Consider the following 18,891-nt stretch of genomic DNA (forward strand, 5'->3'; position numbering starts at 1 on the left):
ATGTATTTGGGCGTGGCCTTTAATGTCACTGTTTAAGGTCACGTACAGGTAAAAGTTGCTGTCACCTGTGACATTATAGCAAGTATCTACCTGGGAGTAATATCCAATTATTTTTATCCATGTCTCTCCCCACATGATTAAACACATTATTTAACCCCCTATTTCATTTCCCCCAGCCCGCTTGTACAGGATGTGCCCCGGCAGCAATACTGAATATTTTATCTTGGCCCTATACTATCATGACCAGACCATCAAACCTTTTGTCTCTTTTCACATGATTAAATTTTCTGGGCTCCCGGTCTATAGCCTACGGTTATCAGTCCATGTCGTTCTCAGCAGGCCAGAACTATTATACTAACTGTTTTAATTCAAGTAGGTAGCCAAAAGGGAGCTGGAGCTTGTTCTAGTCGAGACATCCGCATCTTCAATTTTGAAAATTTACGAAGATTGATTAATATGCATGAGGTTAGCCTATCACATGATTTGCAAAATCAGTCATGCATACGATATCCCACATCAAATTTGATGTGGGAAATTGCACGCATGAATCGTTTGCCCAGGCCCTAATTCGAAAAAAAAAGAAATCGAGTATGGGACGCCAATTAAATTAGGTATGGCGCGCACTAAGTGCAATAAAGAGTGAGTAACCTAAAATTAGGGCCTGGAACCCAGGCTAGTATTGAAAGCATACTCTGTTGGTTTTGGTTGGGGTGGGCTGTACTTGAGAGAATTATTCATTACAGTGAAGTGCAGTCAACACTTTGTAAACGCAAGGAATAAGCGGTATAAAAGTATTAAACAAGTAACAAGCTTTAACCTGCGTTGGTGGTGGTTGACTTGGTGGTGGTTGACTTGGTGGTGCCGTTGTCGTACCATATGCCGGTGCACCAACTGGGTATGGTACTTGTCCGGTGCCAACTGGATAACCGCCACCAGGCTGAGTTGGTGGCGCCATCGTTGTTCCATATGCTGGTGCTCCAGCAGCTGGGTACGGTAGTTGACCGGTGATAGGTACATTACTTGGATACACTGGTGAAGCTACTGGATAGCTATGTGGGGCACCAACTAGATATGCAGGTGTACTTGCACCGACCTGGTAGGCAGGGGGGTTGGTTCCTGTCCCTGCTGCATAGGACTGAACACCTGTTGTTTGGTGGGCTTGGGGATTCATTGATTGTGATTGCTGACGATATCTCTCAAAGCGATCGTACCTCACGAAAACATTGTTCAGGTCGTCATTAATTCTTAACAGTTCACCTGTGGGAATATTGATTCAATGTTAGGAATAAGCACAGGTATAAACTTGGGATAATTAATATATAGACATTATATATATATATATATATAGTCTGATTTTTTTTAATATATAAAATTTAAATATTTTTATTACATAATTTATTTTTTGAGTTTCCCCTTTGTGGGATAATAAAGTTATTTTATTGTATTTAATTTGTTCTACTAATATGCATAAAATAAATATTCTACATGTTTAACTATCCAATGTTTGACGTTGTGAACATTGCAACATGACAATGTTAAGTTCATGGATATCCATGGTTCAGCGCACATACAGTGACCTATTAAATAATAAGATCAAGAGGTTATAAGATACCTGTCACTTCTTCATTGCTAACTATATTGAGAAGATGCACCACACGAGACTGCATAGAACGGCATGTGCGACTCAGCTCTTGCAACAGCTCCAAATCCCCAGGGTCCTCTTGCCCAGGGGTCATCTCTGTAAGCATTTCTGAGAAGACTCGGTAGTTACCCTGGACGACCTCAAGATCCTTCTGCATCTTGGCTAGTTGATCTGGTGTTAGGTTGACTGGGCCTTCAGGCTGGGCTGGGGCATGGGCTGGGGCACGGGCTGGGGGATGCCCCGGGCCTCGGATAGGCTGTTGGATCATCACTGCAGGCTGCTGTGAAACCTAAATCAATATAAAAAAGAACATACTTAAATAGCAAAGTAGAGCGTAAGGCTATGAGGTATAAACAATGGAGACTATGAAAGTTCAGTCACACGTCTGTTTGAATAAATCTCCGTAAGATATCAGAAAAGAACTCATGTTAATTTGTATGACCTTAGTTATTTTTACTTTATTCATTTTGGCAAAAAAAAAAATTTACAAATTTTGATTAGACAAAAAGATATAAAAGCAAAAGGGGAAGCATAAGCATAAAAACGCTGTCACTGGAAACTTGTGCTTCTCCAGAATTACAAATACATGAATAAGATAAGAACAATAACATAGAAACAATAAAATTGTTAAAAATATCTGTTTGACACAAATGTTTTGTTATTGTCAGGAGTGCTAAACAAGAAATTGATTATTTCTTCTAGGAATCATGGCATAGTTGCAAAAAATATATTAAAATGCAATAAGCAATCGTTGAATTTCAAATCACTCATTTTTAAAGGTACAGATCATTCATTATTCATTGACTTTTGTGTCTACTGCCCCGGGGAGTGGGGGGGGGGCAGTAGACACTTTGTTATTGTCTCGCAATTGACCTTGTAAGAGTAAATCTGGTGGAGGAATGCTGGGATGGGTCATGAACTACAGATAAAAATGAAATGTAAATTTACGAAATATATGCCATACTAGTTAAGACCTATCCTAGTTAAGTGACGAGTCGAATGGCTGAGCAGTTAAGGCGGGGCGCCGAAACTTACAGTAATAATATCGGTGATGGTTCGAACCCATGCTCGCCTATGGTTCTAGAGGTGGAACAAGTCTTCTTGGATAAGGACTATAAACCGTAGGCCCAGTGTACACAATTTGTTCATGTGCATTCGAGATGAGTAGGGGGTTTACTGGTCTATATAGCCACCTGTTGTGGACAGATGAGGGTAGCCGGTACTGGTTTACCAGCCAGCTCAGACACAAAGAGACCTTTAGGGCTGAATTATCAATATTTTGACCTAAATCCATGAATTTATTAAGGTATCAAATTTATAAATAAACCTTTAAAAATGGCTTTAGGGATCCTTAAAATATATACATTTTTACGCTACCACTCTAGATTTTTATCATTGTTTTTATCATTAAATTATTGCTATTCAAATAAAATGCTAACCTGTCTGTTTTGTGGCGGAGGGCGAGAAACTGCTGGATCTGTTTCAGGTACACTCTAAAAAATTCAGAAGTAAAAATGATTATGTAACAACTAACTTTACATAACCATAATAAATGGTACCATACCATAACACCATAATATATTCAACAGGTTGAAAATTTGAAACCAAGGTACCAGAGAGTCACTACCCATCTGATGGAAGGTTTTAACTTTACCATTGAATACAAGTTTTTTACTAGATAAAGGCAGGACTTTTTTTTATACCTCGTTTAGCGAACGTGCCACCCATAATAATAATTTTGAATAAAAATTAAATTTTATTTCGCACCAGTCAGCGCACCTGCCACCACTAAAAAATGGAAATTTCAGAAGAAAATGAATGTTTTTCTTTATTTTTATTACGCCTGCTGCTGCCTGGAAATCTCCCAATCTTTAATTATAAAAATGTGCTATATTGGTTAAATTCACGAATAAAATTTTATTTTCTTCTCCATCTGGATGTTTCTGGCAAAACTATTTGCTAAATAAGAAAACAAAATTTTATTTTTATTTTTATTCCGCCCTCCTCTGACAACCTTTAAAAAAATAAGTTTGCGAAACAGGGTATAAAAAAGTCTTGCATTTTCTCTACCTTATTAATTTGCTCTATCGCCTCGTACAAATGCTTACACTTTCTTCATACTTGATAAAACACACAACATACCTCAAATTTCTATTTATCTTATCCACATATATATATATCTGTCTCTTATACACATCTAGATGTGTATAAGAGACAGGTCCTCATAGACTTTAACGACACCCTGTAGGTCGGGCAGAGAACGGAAAGCGTCAGCCCACGACTGAATCAGCATCAGAATCTTTTCTTGAACGGCGGTTGGTGGATTGAAACTCGGCTGGATTATCTTCACAAGTTCCTTGATGAAGTCCTGCTTGCAGATCAGCACGTGAAATCGATGGCCGCAATTCTTGACGCATGTTTCCAGTAGCTAATAATACCAAAGACACAAATTATGTTTCTAATTTTTGTCAATCTTGGATTAAGGTTTGGTTAGTATCTAAAAAAACACACGAGGCAGCAGTGGCTCCAGACAGGTACTGTAGTAACAAATGTCTGACAGGAGGATCTGAGTCAATGGGACCGACTCAAACCTCGGTCAGGGACCCGAAAAAAAAATCCCTGCTAGGGTACAGAGGGAGAGTTTTTATGTCATGCCCAAATTGTGCTTTTAGACTACAGTATTAGGGATTGGCAATCAAAATAATGTTATATGGATAGGCAAATTATTGTTTTCAATCCGATGACCTTGTTGTGACGTCACATCGGACGGGGGAAAGGGGTCCAGGGGTGTCTGACAGGACAATTTATAAGTATGACTTTTTACATGAGGCTTAAAGCTATGCACTAAATTGTCTGGCTGACTCTATGTGTTTGATCAAAATTCTTTTTTGGACTATACAGTATAGTTAACGAAGATGACAATCCTCGATCAGACAATGCACAAAAAAAAAATATGGATGATAGATTTAGAATCAGCATATTTACCGTGAGCGTATACATAACTTCTTTCCACTTTTTGTTTCCACTTAATTTCTTCTTGAAAGCTTTCATGGCCTCCTTATGCCTACAAAAATGTAAAATATTATAATGTACAAATCCATAAATACAGCAATAAAAATATTAAAAATTTTATATATATTATTCATCATAAAAAAAAAATCAATAAAACGATGGTACAGTATGTTCATTTGCTACATGAAACATGGTTAACGAGAATTCCTGACATACAGTACCTGCACCTTTCAAATAGTATTATTATATTTCACCAAGACATACAGGTACAGGTATGTATAGATCGCATTGCTGACCGTAAATTTTAGGCCTATGCAATTAAACCAGTCAATCATATTGAATCAAATGAGTCTTTTGTCATTTACTGTATATTGTTTTCGAAAATCTGGAGAGAAGGTTAAGCTTTAAGTGTTTTAACATGTACAGGTATGTATACCTACAAGATTACTGTACATAATAACTTAAAACAACAAGAAGCCTCATTTAACATGCACCACGCCTTTGATAGTTAATCCGGTACAGTATGATTGTCACTTTTTAAATACCAAATTAATACTTATTTTTGGTTCAGTCATTCTGATGCACCTTGAGCACTACTGCAATAGATACAGTATGTGCGCTTTAAAAACCTCATTATTATTAACTCAAATCTTATTATTATTATTATTATCTAATTTTACAGAGCATGATGATACAAGGTACATCTTAAAAGTATTGACATGGTGTAAGTTGATAGGGTGCAACGATTAAATGGGGAGGGGGCCCTGATTAGTAGCTAGAGGACCTACTATAGTTCAAAATATGGTGAAAGGAGGTGTTTTTTTTTTTTAAACTACGTCAGCATAATTTTTTTGCTCCACATGTTTGCAATGGGGAGGGTGCAAATATACTGTCATATACCCAGTGAGCATTGATATTTTTATAATCAAAACATCGATTTATTAGACTAAATTAAATAAATAAATCCTATACAGACTATTAAATTCTATTTGACAAAAATACGTGCCAGTTTTTCCACAATTTTACTGGTAAATTTGTCCATGAAACTTCAGCTACTGTGTGCATGCAGTGTGAAGCGTTATCCCTTTTGAATGGGGTTTAATGACTTCAAAAAACAAGACGACATAGGCCTATAGTCATAATGTACAGTATAGACTGAAATGATATTCATTTATTGAAAGAAGGACAGCCTACTGCAGACTACCTACTGTAGGTCTAATCAGTGGTTTTATTATTTTACAATCTCAAAATTTTTACTGGTTGGTCAGTTATTTTTACCGGTAAAATTGAGGACTAAAATGTCTTCGGCAGAATACTGCATGCCTAAATATGGTTATGATGGCATCACATCATGACCATATATAGACACATCATGACTACTGTATATACATGGGCATACAACAGTTTTTTTGTCAAAGAAAATTACTCTAGATTATCTGGACTATACTTAAATAAGTGATTCTATTGAATAATTAATAGCTACAGTAAGCCTTCAAAAATTAATGTACACACAGGTCTCCCTCCAATTAAAAACCAATTTTGGGACCGGGGTTTTCATGGTCTTTAGCAGCTTTGGTGTCAAATAAAAAAAGAATAATAAAAATAAAAGACATTGTTAATTTGGGACCACAGAAAAGTGGTCTTTAATTGGAAGGGTCTTTATTTGACAGGGTCTCTCATTAGAGGGAGACTTGTAATAAAAAGTACATATTACAAGACCAAAACAGACTCTTTCCCAACACCATTGTCCAGTGCTTATTTTTTAAATGGACAATGACATGGTTAACTTACGCATCCTCAGACTCATTAATTATGTCACATATTTCTATACTCAATGCCCAATCTTCTGATGCTAATGATTCATTGGTTGCCTTTTCTGTTGGACAAAGAAATATTAATTTTAAGAATAAAGTATGCTTTATAACTTGACTAGTTTTCATTTAAAAAATATTAAATTTTTACAAAATGAATATATAGTAATATTGTGCTTTATTATCATCTTTTATTTCAGAATTAATAACCATATCATACAAAATACAGTAAACAAGTGTAACTTAAACTTCAGATACCATAGGCCTCACCTTTATACCTATCACTAATACAGTAAATTGGATTACTAAAAAGCAGTATACTATATTAGAATTTAGTTCAGTATTCCAATTATTTAACTCAGTGGTAAACAAAACGCTTAGTCATTATTTCATACACACATTCAAGATTCCCTTAAAATGAGTTGGCAATTTGATATGATATCATGTATTAATGCAATGTTAATGTGTCTCTAGGGGAAACAAATTGCAATCATACAGAACACTCCCTTGCAATTACCAACAATACATGTATTTGGATTATAATTTTAATTAAAAATACTGCAGGATAACTGGTGACGATTCTAGCCTTGTAACAATAAAACAGTCATTTTATAAAGATTCATATTCAACACTGAATAGAATAGAATACAAAATAAATCTCTTTTCTCTGGATGTTTTCAGATTTAGTTTGATTTACAGTAAATGTAAGGACCTTGTTCTTCCTTGTAACAGACACTTAAACTACAAACATGAAACAAAATTCATTGAGAAATATTTATGAAGGATTGTAGAAGTCGTCTAGATTTATGAAAGATTGCGCAGTACAGTATGTGAATATAGTGTCGTGAATATCTGATGGTAAATAATTCCAAAGTTTTACAATATTTAATATTAACTGTTCTTTTACCAGTTTTATCTCAGCAAGACCAAAATGTTTACTGAATTGCTTCTTATATTTCTTCTGTGATAACTTCTAATATGAAAGTCAATTAATTAGAAAAGACATCAACATCATTTGAACACTTTCAAAGTGTCATTACAAGAATATTATGATCCCTACTGTTAACTAACAGAATAACACACATCTAATTAGTTTTCATAAGATGATACATGTTAATAATTTCTACATCTATTTTTACGGCAAGTCTGCTGTACAGTAGTAGTAATACCAAAAGTTAGTAAGATAAGTTACTATAAAATTGGACCATGTACAAAGTTACAATATTTTTAAAAAATAGTAAAAATATTATTATTAAAGTATTTGCCAAGACTAGGCCTAGAGTTTTTAAGGAGAAAATTTTGGAATTACATTAAACTTCAAATCTACAAATATACTATCTGTATGCAAAGAATTTTGTATGAGAAATAAAAGAGGAGAAATAAATTAAAAGTGTATCAAAAGTAATTCCTGAGTACTATACTTAAAATTATTGATGCTATCTACTTACAATGTTAATTACTATAATTGAGAGTTAATAAATGCACCTTTTAATGGGACCAACACAGTTTGAATGGTTTCCTTCAATTTCATTACATTTAGTAATACATTAGTTACAGTACAGTAGGATAATTGTAGTAGTATCAGTTTTGTGCAAAATTATGAATAATCTACACATGTTTTTGAATTTTTATTTATTTATTTTTTTTTTAATTTTAAAAATTTCTTCCTTTTTGACATTTGTGTTGATTTCAGACAGTGTTGATTAGGGCAGGCCTTATTGATCCTGAAAAAGGGAGCTATGATGATGCCAAGAAAAAAGGTAGAACATAATAAATAGGCCTAGAAAAAACACAGAAAAACTAAAAATAGTAAAACTTAACTACTTACCTATTCGTTGCCCAACTGGTGAGCTAAATGGGTTCGAAGCGAAGAAAGACATGCTGCTAGTAGTATTTAGAGGCATTTAGCGAGATTTCAGGTTGAAATTCCACTCAGGCTAGGCTACAGAAAACGCTGGACAGTAAATTCCAAAATTAAAGAACAGACACGGTCGGTGATGGCGACGTTGTTGTTTTGGGTTGGGCCAACACTCTGTCTGCCGAGGTTCATCAGCCTAGCTAGGACCTAAACTAAAATCAAAAGCGAATAGATACCGTGTTTCGTTGCGCCTGTTTTCTTAACTTGGAAATTTCCGGTTTATGTATGTCTTCCTAAATAACAAATTTGTTTATATTTAGAAGAAAAACCAAAACCAAACTATGGCGTAAAGCTAACCTTTGGTACCTGAACTTTCGCTAGTGACCGACCCTGAATATAGTCTGCGTTTCAAAGGCACTCGTCACATCCATTAAATTTGCGTTACATGATGTATTGCTGGCGCGATTGCTGGGCCATTCTACGCCACCTTTTGCCATAAAAACGATAGGTAATTTAACTGAATACATCTCTGTTCATTTTGATTATTTCATATTTAATTTTACTGCAGTCATTATGATAAAATAATGGTATACTAATGATTGTCACGCCAGGGCGACGCATATTACTCTTATACGTAAATTACAATATCAACAGTCTGTTACCTGTTTGAAACGCTTTGTCTGTTCGTCGCACTACAATTTTCTCGTCGATGTTTTAGTGCGCATGCTCAGGTCAATTTTGTGCCTAGCAACAAACAACCTAAAATTTTAGATAGGATAGTGTGCAACAGAATAATTCACGGTTTGTATTTAAGCAGTTTTAGACGTTAGATTTTATAATTGCTGCATCGTTAACTGATTAAATACTTACAATAGCAATAATAGATGTTGCAATTAGTGAAAATAGGCTACAATTATGGATTTAACTTTAAATAATGTAACATTAAAAACGAACGGAATGTCATTGTATTGACAAACTGTCAACCCCTCTCCTCTCATCATTACATTTTGCTTCCTAAACTAGGGCCTAGCCTAGGCGAAAGCTGGCCCAGTGAATGATGATGACACCGATGACCGAATTGAAATGATCTGTTTCAGTAGACCTAGCCTTGGCCTTAGTAGTAGGCTTCTTCTTGCGCTTTACTTTCTTTTGAGTAGGCCTTAGGTAGGCCTACGTTTACATATACAGTATACCTACCCCCTAGCCCCCAGCAACAAGTTTGCCTAGGCTAGGCCTATATCCTTCTCCTAGACTAGGCCGAGTTTGTACCGTATTCATCTTCTCTCTCTAGCTAGGGCCTAGGTCTATCCAATGTAGGGCAGTTATCATAAGCATAAAAGTCTTATAATATAAATAAGGACGGTGCTTAATCCTTCATTTTATTTCTAATTTTTAACTGATAGCCATGCTTTCAAATGTGTTTTTCCACAGCAGCATTGTTGTTATCCAGTATTCTGCTTTTTAATTTAATTATATATAAAAACGGTTCTCCCTGACCTGCCCACCCATCATGTTTTCAAAAGCACAGTATGCTTTATGCTTAATTGTATGATGGTGACGGCAAGATTCGGCAAACTGGTATTTGGAAAACTGGGTTATCATGATTCCGGTGAAATAGATTCAGCAAACTGGGTTTCGGTAAAACAGCTATGGACTCGGCAAACCTGGTTCCAACAAACTGGTCGGATACAAGTGCTTGGCCTAGGCCCTAGCTAGACCCCCACCTAAATAAGGACAGGGCAGTGTGTGTGGTTCTGAGTCTGAGTGAGCTAGTTTATGGAAAGCATTGGTGCTGTCCGCAATAATTACATTGTTGTTTTTGTTCCATCCAAAGTTATTTGAGCTTTCATTTTCTTTCACACAGGCAAACATGGAGATTGTGTATGTTTACACCAAAAAACGGAGTGAGTTTGGCAGACAGTGTAACTTTTCCGATAGGCCTGCAGAGTTGCATGTTGACATTTTGCCCGACGAGAGTCTAACAACAAATTTTGTCGAGAAGAATCCTGTAGACAGAGGAATACAATGTGTCCAAGAAATGTCAGAGCATGAGGTATTATTTATATCATGAGTACTGGGTTAATCATTTTTTTAAGGTCATCTATGAACTTTCAATAAAGTTTCAAAATATCTAGGTTAAATGACTGTAAAAATCAAATTAAATATTTAAAAAAAAATTCAATTGACTGTAAATAATAAAATTAATAATCATCATAATGATAATAATAACAATAATCGATTGGTGAAGAAAAGGCTAACACAATAATATTTAATAATAATGAATATAATAATAATAATTTTTGAGCACCTTGAGATGATTTAGATTGTGGAAGATGCTAAATACAAAACCATTACCATAATAATAATAATAATAAGACCAACAAATTTTCATATTTTGCCTAAAACACATTGATATTTAAAAATCAATGTAAGTAGGCAATATATTTTACTATTGGCCTAAACCTAAGTCTAGGCCAATCTCTCTCCATGCATTTTGTTTGATAAAATGTTAACTACAGGACTGAAATCCAAGTTAAGTTTACAGTATAATATTGTAATAGTAAATTGTGATTTCTGTATTTAATAGTATTTTTTATTGCATCGTGTGTATTTCATATTTTCTCGCATTCTGTTCCTTTCAGGTCAATACTGAGCGATTTGAAACTGATACTCGCGGTATCAATCATGTTGAAGGTGGTTGGCCCAAAGATGTTAATCCTCAGGAGGTTGAACAAGTTATCCGGTATAGGAAGAAGGTAGAAAAAGATGAAATGTACGTCAATGCCATTCAGCAGCTCGGATCAGTAAGTGTTCTTTACTGTAAACCGTTTCAATGAGTATTTGAAAGGTATATTTTTACCCATGAATGCTGAATAACCAGGCTTTTTGCCATGCATACAATTTATAAACATTCTATCAGAAATCATTTAGTGATGACCTCAAAAACTCAAATACAATTTCTAATTTTAAAATGAAAATAAAAAACTAAATATAAGCATTTCAGTTAACATTGTATGTGTATCTAAGATAATTCAGTGTAGTTATTGTTGTTGTAGTTTCTGTAATGTGATTTTAATTTTTAATTAGTCTATTTTTACCATTTTATTTTAATTTCTGTTTTGTTGATTTACTCAATGCCTTGACAGCCTTGTTGAGAAAGTGTTTCCTTAATTAAATAAAATTATTATTATTATTATTATTATTATTATTATTATTATTATTATTATTATTATTATTATTATTATTATTATTATTATTTTATGCATTGTCTTTATGAGCACCCTTTCATTTGCAAGCCAAGTAGTGGTTCACTTTTTTCCTTATGTTAAAAATATTCTTTGTGTTCCTGATAATTTTATATATTTTGCCTTAATTAGATTATGGAACATTGTATCAAACAAAACAATGCTATTGATATCTATGAAGACTACTTTGCAGATTTGGAAATTGAAGAAACAGAGGAAACACCATCAGCGAAGACTATTAATGTATTTAGGTAGGTTTAATTGAGCGTATATATAACAAATCATCTTGTTTTTGTATAGCAAACTTCATTTGCTTCTTAAAGTGCTGTCAAATACTGTAAATATTATCACGGTGTGCCATTGTGATTCAGAAGAAAATTTTTCTTTTGATTACAGGGACCCAAATGAAGTAAAAAGAACAGCAACACATTTGTCTTGGTATCCAGATGGTGCTAAGAAGCTTGCAGTGGCCTATTCCAACCTTGAATTCCAGAGATCCTCATCAGACACAAGCTTTGATTCTTACATTTGGGACATAGGTTTGTTAGAATATCTGAAAATCCATAGATGGCAAATATTCCTGTCTTGTTTAAGCAACAGCAAATGAGTTGCATTTGGACATGTTGATGTTAGTCACTTCTGCTATAGGTTTATATTACTACATATCTAATACCTGGTATCCAGCAATCCCTGCTTCTGATCTTGAGGTAGTGTTTCTCCATCATATGTATGTATGTATAGATTGTACCCACCCAACTATGCATATAATATTTCCTCCCTTGGATAAGTCCATGTCAACCTCTGTAAAAAAGCAATTACTTGAGTGCAGTGGTGTATCTAAAAGGGGGCCTATTTTAGCAAGCTCCAAAGAAATAGAACATTGCACAACAATAAATTTCCCTCCCTCTTCCTGACTGGATATGTGCTGAGCAAAGAAAGTACTAACTAATCAACTGATATCCTCAGATAGTGCCCCCTCACTTCCAACCATCCTCCCATTGCCTGTACTTCTAGATAGATTACTGCTTGAAAATGAGGGGGAAAAGATGCAAGCCATTACTAGTACTTGATACCATTAGGAAATTTATAAATGTAGCATTAAGTTTTAAAAGTAACTGAATATTGTTTTTATATTTGACTATGATTTTTTATATTTAAAATGACCTACAGAGAATCCAAACAAGCCAGAGACAATATTGAAGCCAGCATCACCATTAGTATGCCTTGAGTACAACCCAAAAGATGTTCATGTGTTGGTCGGAGGATGCTATAATGGTCAAATACGTAAGGCTAGTTTTTCATTTCATATTAAAAAATAATTGGTTCCCACAAAGTCTCATAAGGACATGAATAGAGGGACCCTGTGAAAGGACCTGGATAGGAATCTGCAAAGGGACCTTCAAAGGGAACTGGACCCTGCACAGGGACTTTCACAGGAAATTGCTAGGCCTTTTCTGACAAATGTTAGCCATGTATAACAACTACAACTTGTTATATTCACATCTTAGGCTAAGATATACCCATTCATTTGGGTATTCAAATCAATATAATTGTAAAAAATTGAATGATTTGTAATTTTATGATAAAATTATACAACAGCTTAATATGATGTTACACTGCAGACAAGCAATTTATTTTTGTCCTGATTTGATTGAAGGAGACTAATTAACTTTTACTCTGCTCTAGCTTTCTGGGACACTAGAAAAGGTTACCATCCAGTTGAGATATCACCAGTTGAATACAGCCATATGGATCCTGTCTACAAGGTGATGTGGTTGCAGTCAAAGACGGGTACGGAGTGTTTCTCAGCGTCCACCGATGGTCAGGTGCTATGGTGGGACATCAGGAAGCTCGGAGAACCAACCGAGAAATTAATTATGGATCCATCAAGAAAAGGCAACCTTGCAAACGCTCAAGGTGTCGTTTCACTGGAATATGAGCCAACAATTGTAAGTAATAATTTCCTTCTATTAAAGTACAGGCCACCAGTAGAGCTCAGGTTTATTTTCTTATGTGTAATGACTTCATCGGGCCCATATATGGGCTAAGCTTGTGGTCCACTGTGTGTGCACTGAACCTTAGAGATCGCTTGGTTCAATTCCCATCTCTGCTCTCCTTCTATTTCAGCTGGAGGGCTGAAATGCAAGTTACGATAGCGCATCGTCTTTCGGATGAGACGTTTAGGCCGTTGGTCCTGTGTGCGCTATGGCCGATGTGCATGTTAAAGAAGGCAGTACACTCTTCAGAAAAGTGTAGGGGATTGTCTTCTTGTGTACTGCCCAATTCACTACCAGAAGGACCCCACTGGAAACAAGTCTTCGGACTTATAGTGGGTTATCCTTAGTGTGATTGACAACAAAATTACTCCTTCCTACTTCCTAAATGGAACATTTTATCAGGAGAGTGTATCAAATTGATTGATTAATCAGTTAGTGATATATTCTAAAGTAAAAATAAAAAATCACATTTTCTTACATCAAACATATTTTTATCTTCCACTAGCCTACCAAGTTCATGGTTGGCACAGAGGCAGGCACTATCATTTCCTGCAACAGGAAAGCCAAGACCCCGGCGGAGAAAATTGTGGCTAGCTACAAGGAACACCTAGGTGCAGTGTATGCCCTGCAAAGAAATCCATTCTTCCCTAAGAACTTCCTCACTGTTGGTGATTGGACAGCAAGGGTAAGTCTTTCATTCGTTATCATTTAACTCAAACAGTATGTTATTGTGAATCATAACATTAAGGATTATTTAAAATAAAATAAGTGTTTTTAAAAGACATTGCTAATCCAATTTATTGTTAAAGTGAAGTTCTAAAGATAAGGGGGCATGTTTATATATTATATGACGTGGAGGATGATTTGGCGGGGAGGGGGAATAATTAGAAAGTGAAGGCACGCAAAGCTGGGGAATGAGGTGATTCTTTTTTGTTGTTTTTACTATTTGTTCATTAGTTTAAGTTTGACTGCGCCACTTTCTTGTGTGCTGCCACTGATGTAAAAGTGTAATGTCAATAAATATTATTATTATTATTAAGTTCTAAAGATAAGGGGGCATGTTTATATAAGACTGTTGACGTGGAGGATGATTTGGCGGGGAGGGGGAATAATTAGAAAGTGAAGGCACGCTAAGCTGGGGAATGAGGTGATTCTTTTTTTTATATTTGAGTAATATTTTTTTCTTACCAAGTTTCCAATAGGTGAGGGTGCATGTCCTAGCTATTCAACTAGACCAAAGAGTTAATTTTATAACTAATTTTACTTTTTTGGTTTTCTCTTAATATTATCTAATCAAATTTTTAAATATGTTTCTTTTGTTTCAGATTTGGTCAGAGGACATCAGAGACTCTTCAATTATGTGGACTAAGTACGATTACCTAATTTAATAATAATAATAATAATAATATAATAATTTCATTTAATGATAAAGTTAAATTGATAGTTATGGTGATGATGAATATGATAGTGTTGGTGATGATGATGATTATGGTGATGGTGATGTTGATAATGATGATGATGATAATGATGTATCTTGTACAACATTTTGTGCAAACTGTATGAAGGAATACAAAGGACCTAGAAACAATTTTTACCCTACTAGGTATCACCAGTCTTACCTGACTGATGGTTGCTGGAGTCCAGTTCGTCCTGCTGTGTTCTTCACCACCAAAGTCGATGGCAGCCTAGATGTCTGGGATTACCTCTTCAAACAAAATGACCCAACCCTCAGCTTACAGGTAAGAACAATTATAATTACTATATAGAATTTTAATCCTTCAAATAATTTCATTAGGTTTTTACTGTAGGTGTTGATTGTAGAATTTTAAATTGAAAACCAATTATGTATATGTACTTCTACGTTGATTGCCTGAAGGAGATTCACTGATAGTGGTACAAAAGGTAGCAGTACTTATACATGTAATTGGTTGTAAATTAAGAATTCTACAATCAACATCCTTTTCATCACCTGTATGGCTTCAGTGGGTGATGCTACTGTAGGTAGCAATTTATTACTCTTGGAGACATTGAAGTTAGGCAAGTCCCTTGCTCAGGACACAAACATAATAGTTGCACAAATTTTGATTTCAGGTTTGCGATGAGGAGTTGAACAGCATTCGTGTGCAAGATCAGGGCAAGCTGATAGCCACCGGATCCCACAGAGGAACTACAACGCTCTTAGAGCTCTCCAGTAGTCTTTGTACGATGCAGAGGAATGAGAAGGCTCTTGTGACCGCAATGTTTGAGAGGGAAACCAAACGGGAGAAGATATTGGAGTCACGCCAGAGGGAACTGAAGCTGAAAAGAAATGCTCCCAGTGCTCAAGGAGAACAAGTAAGTTCAGTACCATAGTTTCTCTTGTATAAGCCCATCCTTGGAATAAGCCCACCCCTAACCTTTAGAATAATTTTATGCAGTGATTCCTTTGCCACTCCACACTACAAACTCTTTAACTATAGAGGTCAACAAAAATTCTAAAAGTATAATAAATCATGTATAAATAAATAATTGTTTGAAATTTAGTTTCAAAATGCTTTGTAGGCTTGGTTAGCTCTGTGATCAGTTATAAGAGGGTATTGGGTTTATTTCCTGATGGGGAAATTCAATTTAAAAAGAAGAAAAAGGTATAATACATATTAACTATAAGATATAAAAGTAAGTGAATTGTTTACTTTCCAGGAAAATGAAGATGAGGGACATGGTGCTGATGATGAAGACTTGGTTGCGTTGGCCGAGCAGGAATTCTTTACGATCATCAATGCAGAGAAGAAGAAAATGGATGCCAAACAAGCAAAGATTGAAGAACAGAAGATGATTATTGAGGAGGAAAGTGATCAAGAGAAGAAGGTTTGATACAGTATATTCTTACGTAAAACTTGGTAATAATGATGTGCTTTTATAAAGCAAAACTTCTTGAAGTGTTTCTTGTTAGGCTCAACAAAACCCTTTTGTTGCCCAAGCGCATTTACCACAGAGTCTCAAATGCCTTATGTGGGATTTTATTTGCAAAAATATATTTTTTTTTGTTGCCAAAGTGGAGCTCAAAATACTTGGTATTTCAGAAGGCCACTTTTCAAGCCTTCATTAATGTATTTGATAACTTAATAATAGAATTCAGCTCTGTTTACCAATTTATGAGCCCAAATACAAGGCCGGGTGATTGATGGTTATCAGTAAACTCCAGAGTTAGGCCTAAGATGTATAGTTAAAAAGTGTATTTATTTGTTTTGTTTCACAGGATGGTAGTGATGGTGAAGGAGAGAAGAAAGACTCGGAAAATGGTGAAAAGGGAGATGAAAACAAAGAGGTAAGGTTTACAATAATTTTCTCATTATTATGTTTAAATTTATAACGATATTAGACTTACATAGCACATCATGCATTTCATATTAATAACCCAGTTGTTCACTTCACTTTCCTGTATAATTCATAGTGTTATAGCTTTAGCAATGCCCTGGTGTACTCTTCGGTGAAGGAAAACAACCTCGATAAATTGCCATATAAATAACCAAGAACTCAAATACGTACTCATACTCAAATCCAGATATTTTTATTGAAAGACAAAGAAATTACAACTTTTCTTATCAGCACTTTGTAACTGTAATAAATGCGCTATACAAGTAACAAGTTGGTGTTGTTGTCACCAACATATTTGAATAATGGTTTTAGCTTGAATGATTGTCTAGTTTCTCTCCCCAAAGGTTTGTGTGTACAGTAATCATAATGTTATTGTCTTTTCTATTTCTAGTGATCTAGATATCTACTGGAAAGTAAACAAACAATAACATCAATTTGAAGCTCAACATCGGACTTGGGTTTGCCGATTTCAATCTTTACTTTTGCTGTTCAAAGGAAAAATTAGATTGTGGACCTAATACACTTTACAAAAACCTTCATTTGCTTCTGTTGACTTGGCTTTTAAGCCAAGCACCATAGTCAAGGCTATTGGAGAACATATGATTTATTGGTCTACCTATTAAAGACTGTATATCATATATACTATTGGGGGTATAATACTAAAAAGATGGAGTAGTTTGAAGAATATTTTAGAATTTTTTATTTTTTCCCCGTTTGTTTTGATTAGTGCTGGAAAATATAAACCAATGAAAAGCTTGTATTACATTATTTCTATTTATAGATGCAAAATACAGATGAACTTCTTTAAAAGTAGTTTAGGAAATCCCTTTGTAAATAACTGTATATATTATGAATATTGGTTTATTGTTTTAAGATTACGATTGCTGAAACCGTCCAAGAAAAAATTATATTCAAAACTCTATAACATGAGAATTTCTGATTGAATATGCAATTTAGACTATACACTTATTTGAATATGCAAATGAGAATATATAATCATTTGAATATACAGGTAAGACAATTTGGAATATGTAAATAAACTGTTACGGGCAAGAGATTTGATTTTAAGAGATCCTTGACATACTGTACATGGTTTATTATTCATTTGCATATGCAAATGAGTATAAATATACAGATGAAACAGTTTGGGATATGTAAATGAGACTACTCTTATGAATATGTAAATAAACTGTTAATGGCAAGAGATTTACATTGTTTATTATGTATGAATTTAGTCTTAAGATCTCAAGTATATGTCTTTTTTCAATAAAGGTACATTACATAAACATTGGTCTTATAGGTTTCTTATAATTCTGTGTAAGTGTTAATTATAATCAATCCTTTTTTTTTTTTTTTTAAACTTATTTTTAAAACCATAGAAGTCGACCCTTTCAGCCTATCCTTAAAGGTCGGCTGATATTCAGGGGCCCCTCTTTATGAAAGAATGTGATGCTTTTATCAGCAGACTCTCTTTATAAGACTAAGGGAGTGGAGTTGTTTTTCGTTGTGAGAAAAAGTCTGCTGTTACAGGAATTGAACCAAGGACCCTGGGATTAGAAGGCTTGATTGATTTTAATAGTACTGTAAATGCAAAGATAATATAGAATTAGTTTGAATACATCACAAGCTAATCAGTAGGTAATAAAACGTTTTTATGAATGTTAATTTGCACGAAATATGTATTACTGGGATAAATTGAAAAAAAGTTTATGATGAGTATTTCAGTGCCAGATCCAAGGGGTCCCAGCCAGCCCACCTTCTCTTTTTTTTCAAAATTTGAAAGTGGAGAAAAAAGAAAATTAAATTCAAATTAAAGTCTGAGTGCCATTTCCGGCCAAACTGGAGGTGCTGAGGTAACTTTTCTTACTTCAGCCTCAACCATGGTGGGGCTGAATTGGTCTACACTTTATCTATAAAAGTCTCTCCCTTGCCCCCCCCCCACCCCTTCCAAAAAAAATGAAAATAATTC

General features: G+C 34.8%; 2 protein-coding genes across 2 annotated transcripts in view; one reads left to right on the top strand and one right to left on the bottom strand.

Annotated features, from left to right (window-relative positions):
* LOC117125228 (target of Myb protein 1-like) overlaps window positions 1-8,804 on the bottom strand; it is a 23,687-nt gene extending 14,883 nt beyond the window's left edge. Inside the window, exons 1-7 of the mRNA XM_033271690.1 lie at window positions 8,294-8,804; window positions 6,446-6,530; window positions 4,628-4,706; window positions 3,922-4,070; window positions 3,082-3,133; window positions 1,613-1,898; window positions 818-1,257 (exon numbers count right to left, since the gene is read on the bottom strand). Coding sequence (XP_033127581.1) covers window positions 818-1,257; window positions 1,613-1,898; window positions 3,082-3,133; window positions 3,922-4,070; window positions 4,628-4,706; window positions 6,446-6,530; window positions 8,294-8,369 — 1,167 coding nt within the window. The 5' untranslated portion in view covers window positions 8,370-8,804. The remainder of the gene's footprint in view (window positions 1-817; window positions 1,258-1,612; window positions 1,899-3,081; window positions 3,134-3,921; window positions 4,071-4,627; window positions 4,707-6,445; window positions 6,531-8,293) is intronic.
* Window positions 8,805-9,023: 219 nt separating this feature from the next.
* LOC117125227 (dynein intermediate chain 3, ciliary-like) lies at window positions 9,024-18,208 on the top strand. The gene is made up of 14 exons (XM_033271688.1): window positions 9,024-9,124; window positions 10,188-10,376; window positions 10,966-11,127; window positions 11,701-11,819; window positions 11,965-12,107; window positions 12,739-12,852; window positions 13,255-13,517; window positions 14,071-14,250; window positions 14,891-14,934; window positions 15,169-15,304; window positions 15,657-15,899; window positions 16,245-16,412; window positions 16,804-16,872; window positions 17,314-18,208. Exons 2-14 carry the CDS (start codon window positions 10,194-10,196, stop codon window positions 17,314-17,316), a joined length of 1,827 nt encoding a protein of 608 aa, XP_033127579.1. The 5' UTR covers window positions 9,024-9,124; window positions 10,188-10,193; the 3' UTR covers window positions 17,317-18,208.
* Window positions 18,209-18,891: the final 683 nt, after the last annotated feature.

Source organism: Anneissia japonica, unplaced genomic scaffold (genome assembly GCF_011630105.1).
Source record: "Anneissia japonica isolate Jap-2015-1 unplaced genomic scaffold, ASM1163010v1 scaffold212_len457575_cov179, whole genome shotgun sequence".
Taxonomy (NCBI): domain Eukaryota; kingdom Metazoa; phylum Echinodermata; class Crinoidea; order Comatulida; family Comatulidae; genus Anneissia; species Anneissia japonica.

Excerpts from the sequence above, each read along its gene's own strand:
- LOC117125227 (XM_033271688.1), top strand. The coding sequence starts at position 10,194 with ATGGAGATTGTGTATGTTTACACCAAAAAACGGAGTGAGTTTGGCAGA. Across the intron at positions 12,853-13,254 it reads ATGCTATAATGGTCAAATAC|CTTTCTGGGACACTAGAAAA; the intron begins GTAAGGCTAGTT and ends ACTCTGCTCTAG. Across the intron at positions 14,251-14,890 it reads TTGGTGATTGGACAGCAAGG|ATTTGGTCAGAGGACATCAG; the intron begins GTAAGTCTTTCA and ends CTTTTGTTTCAG.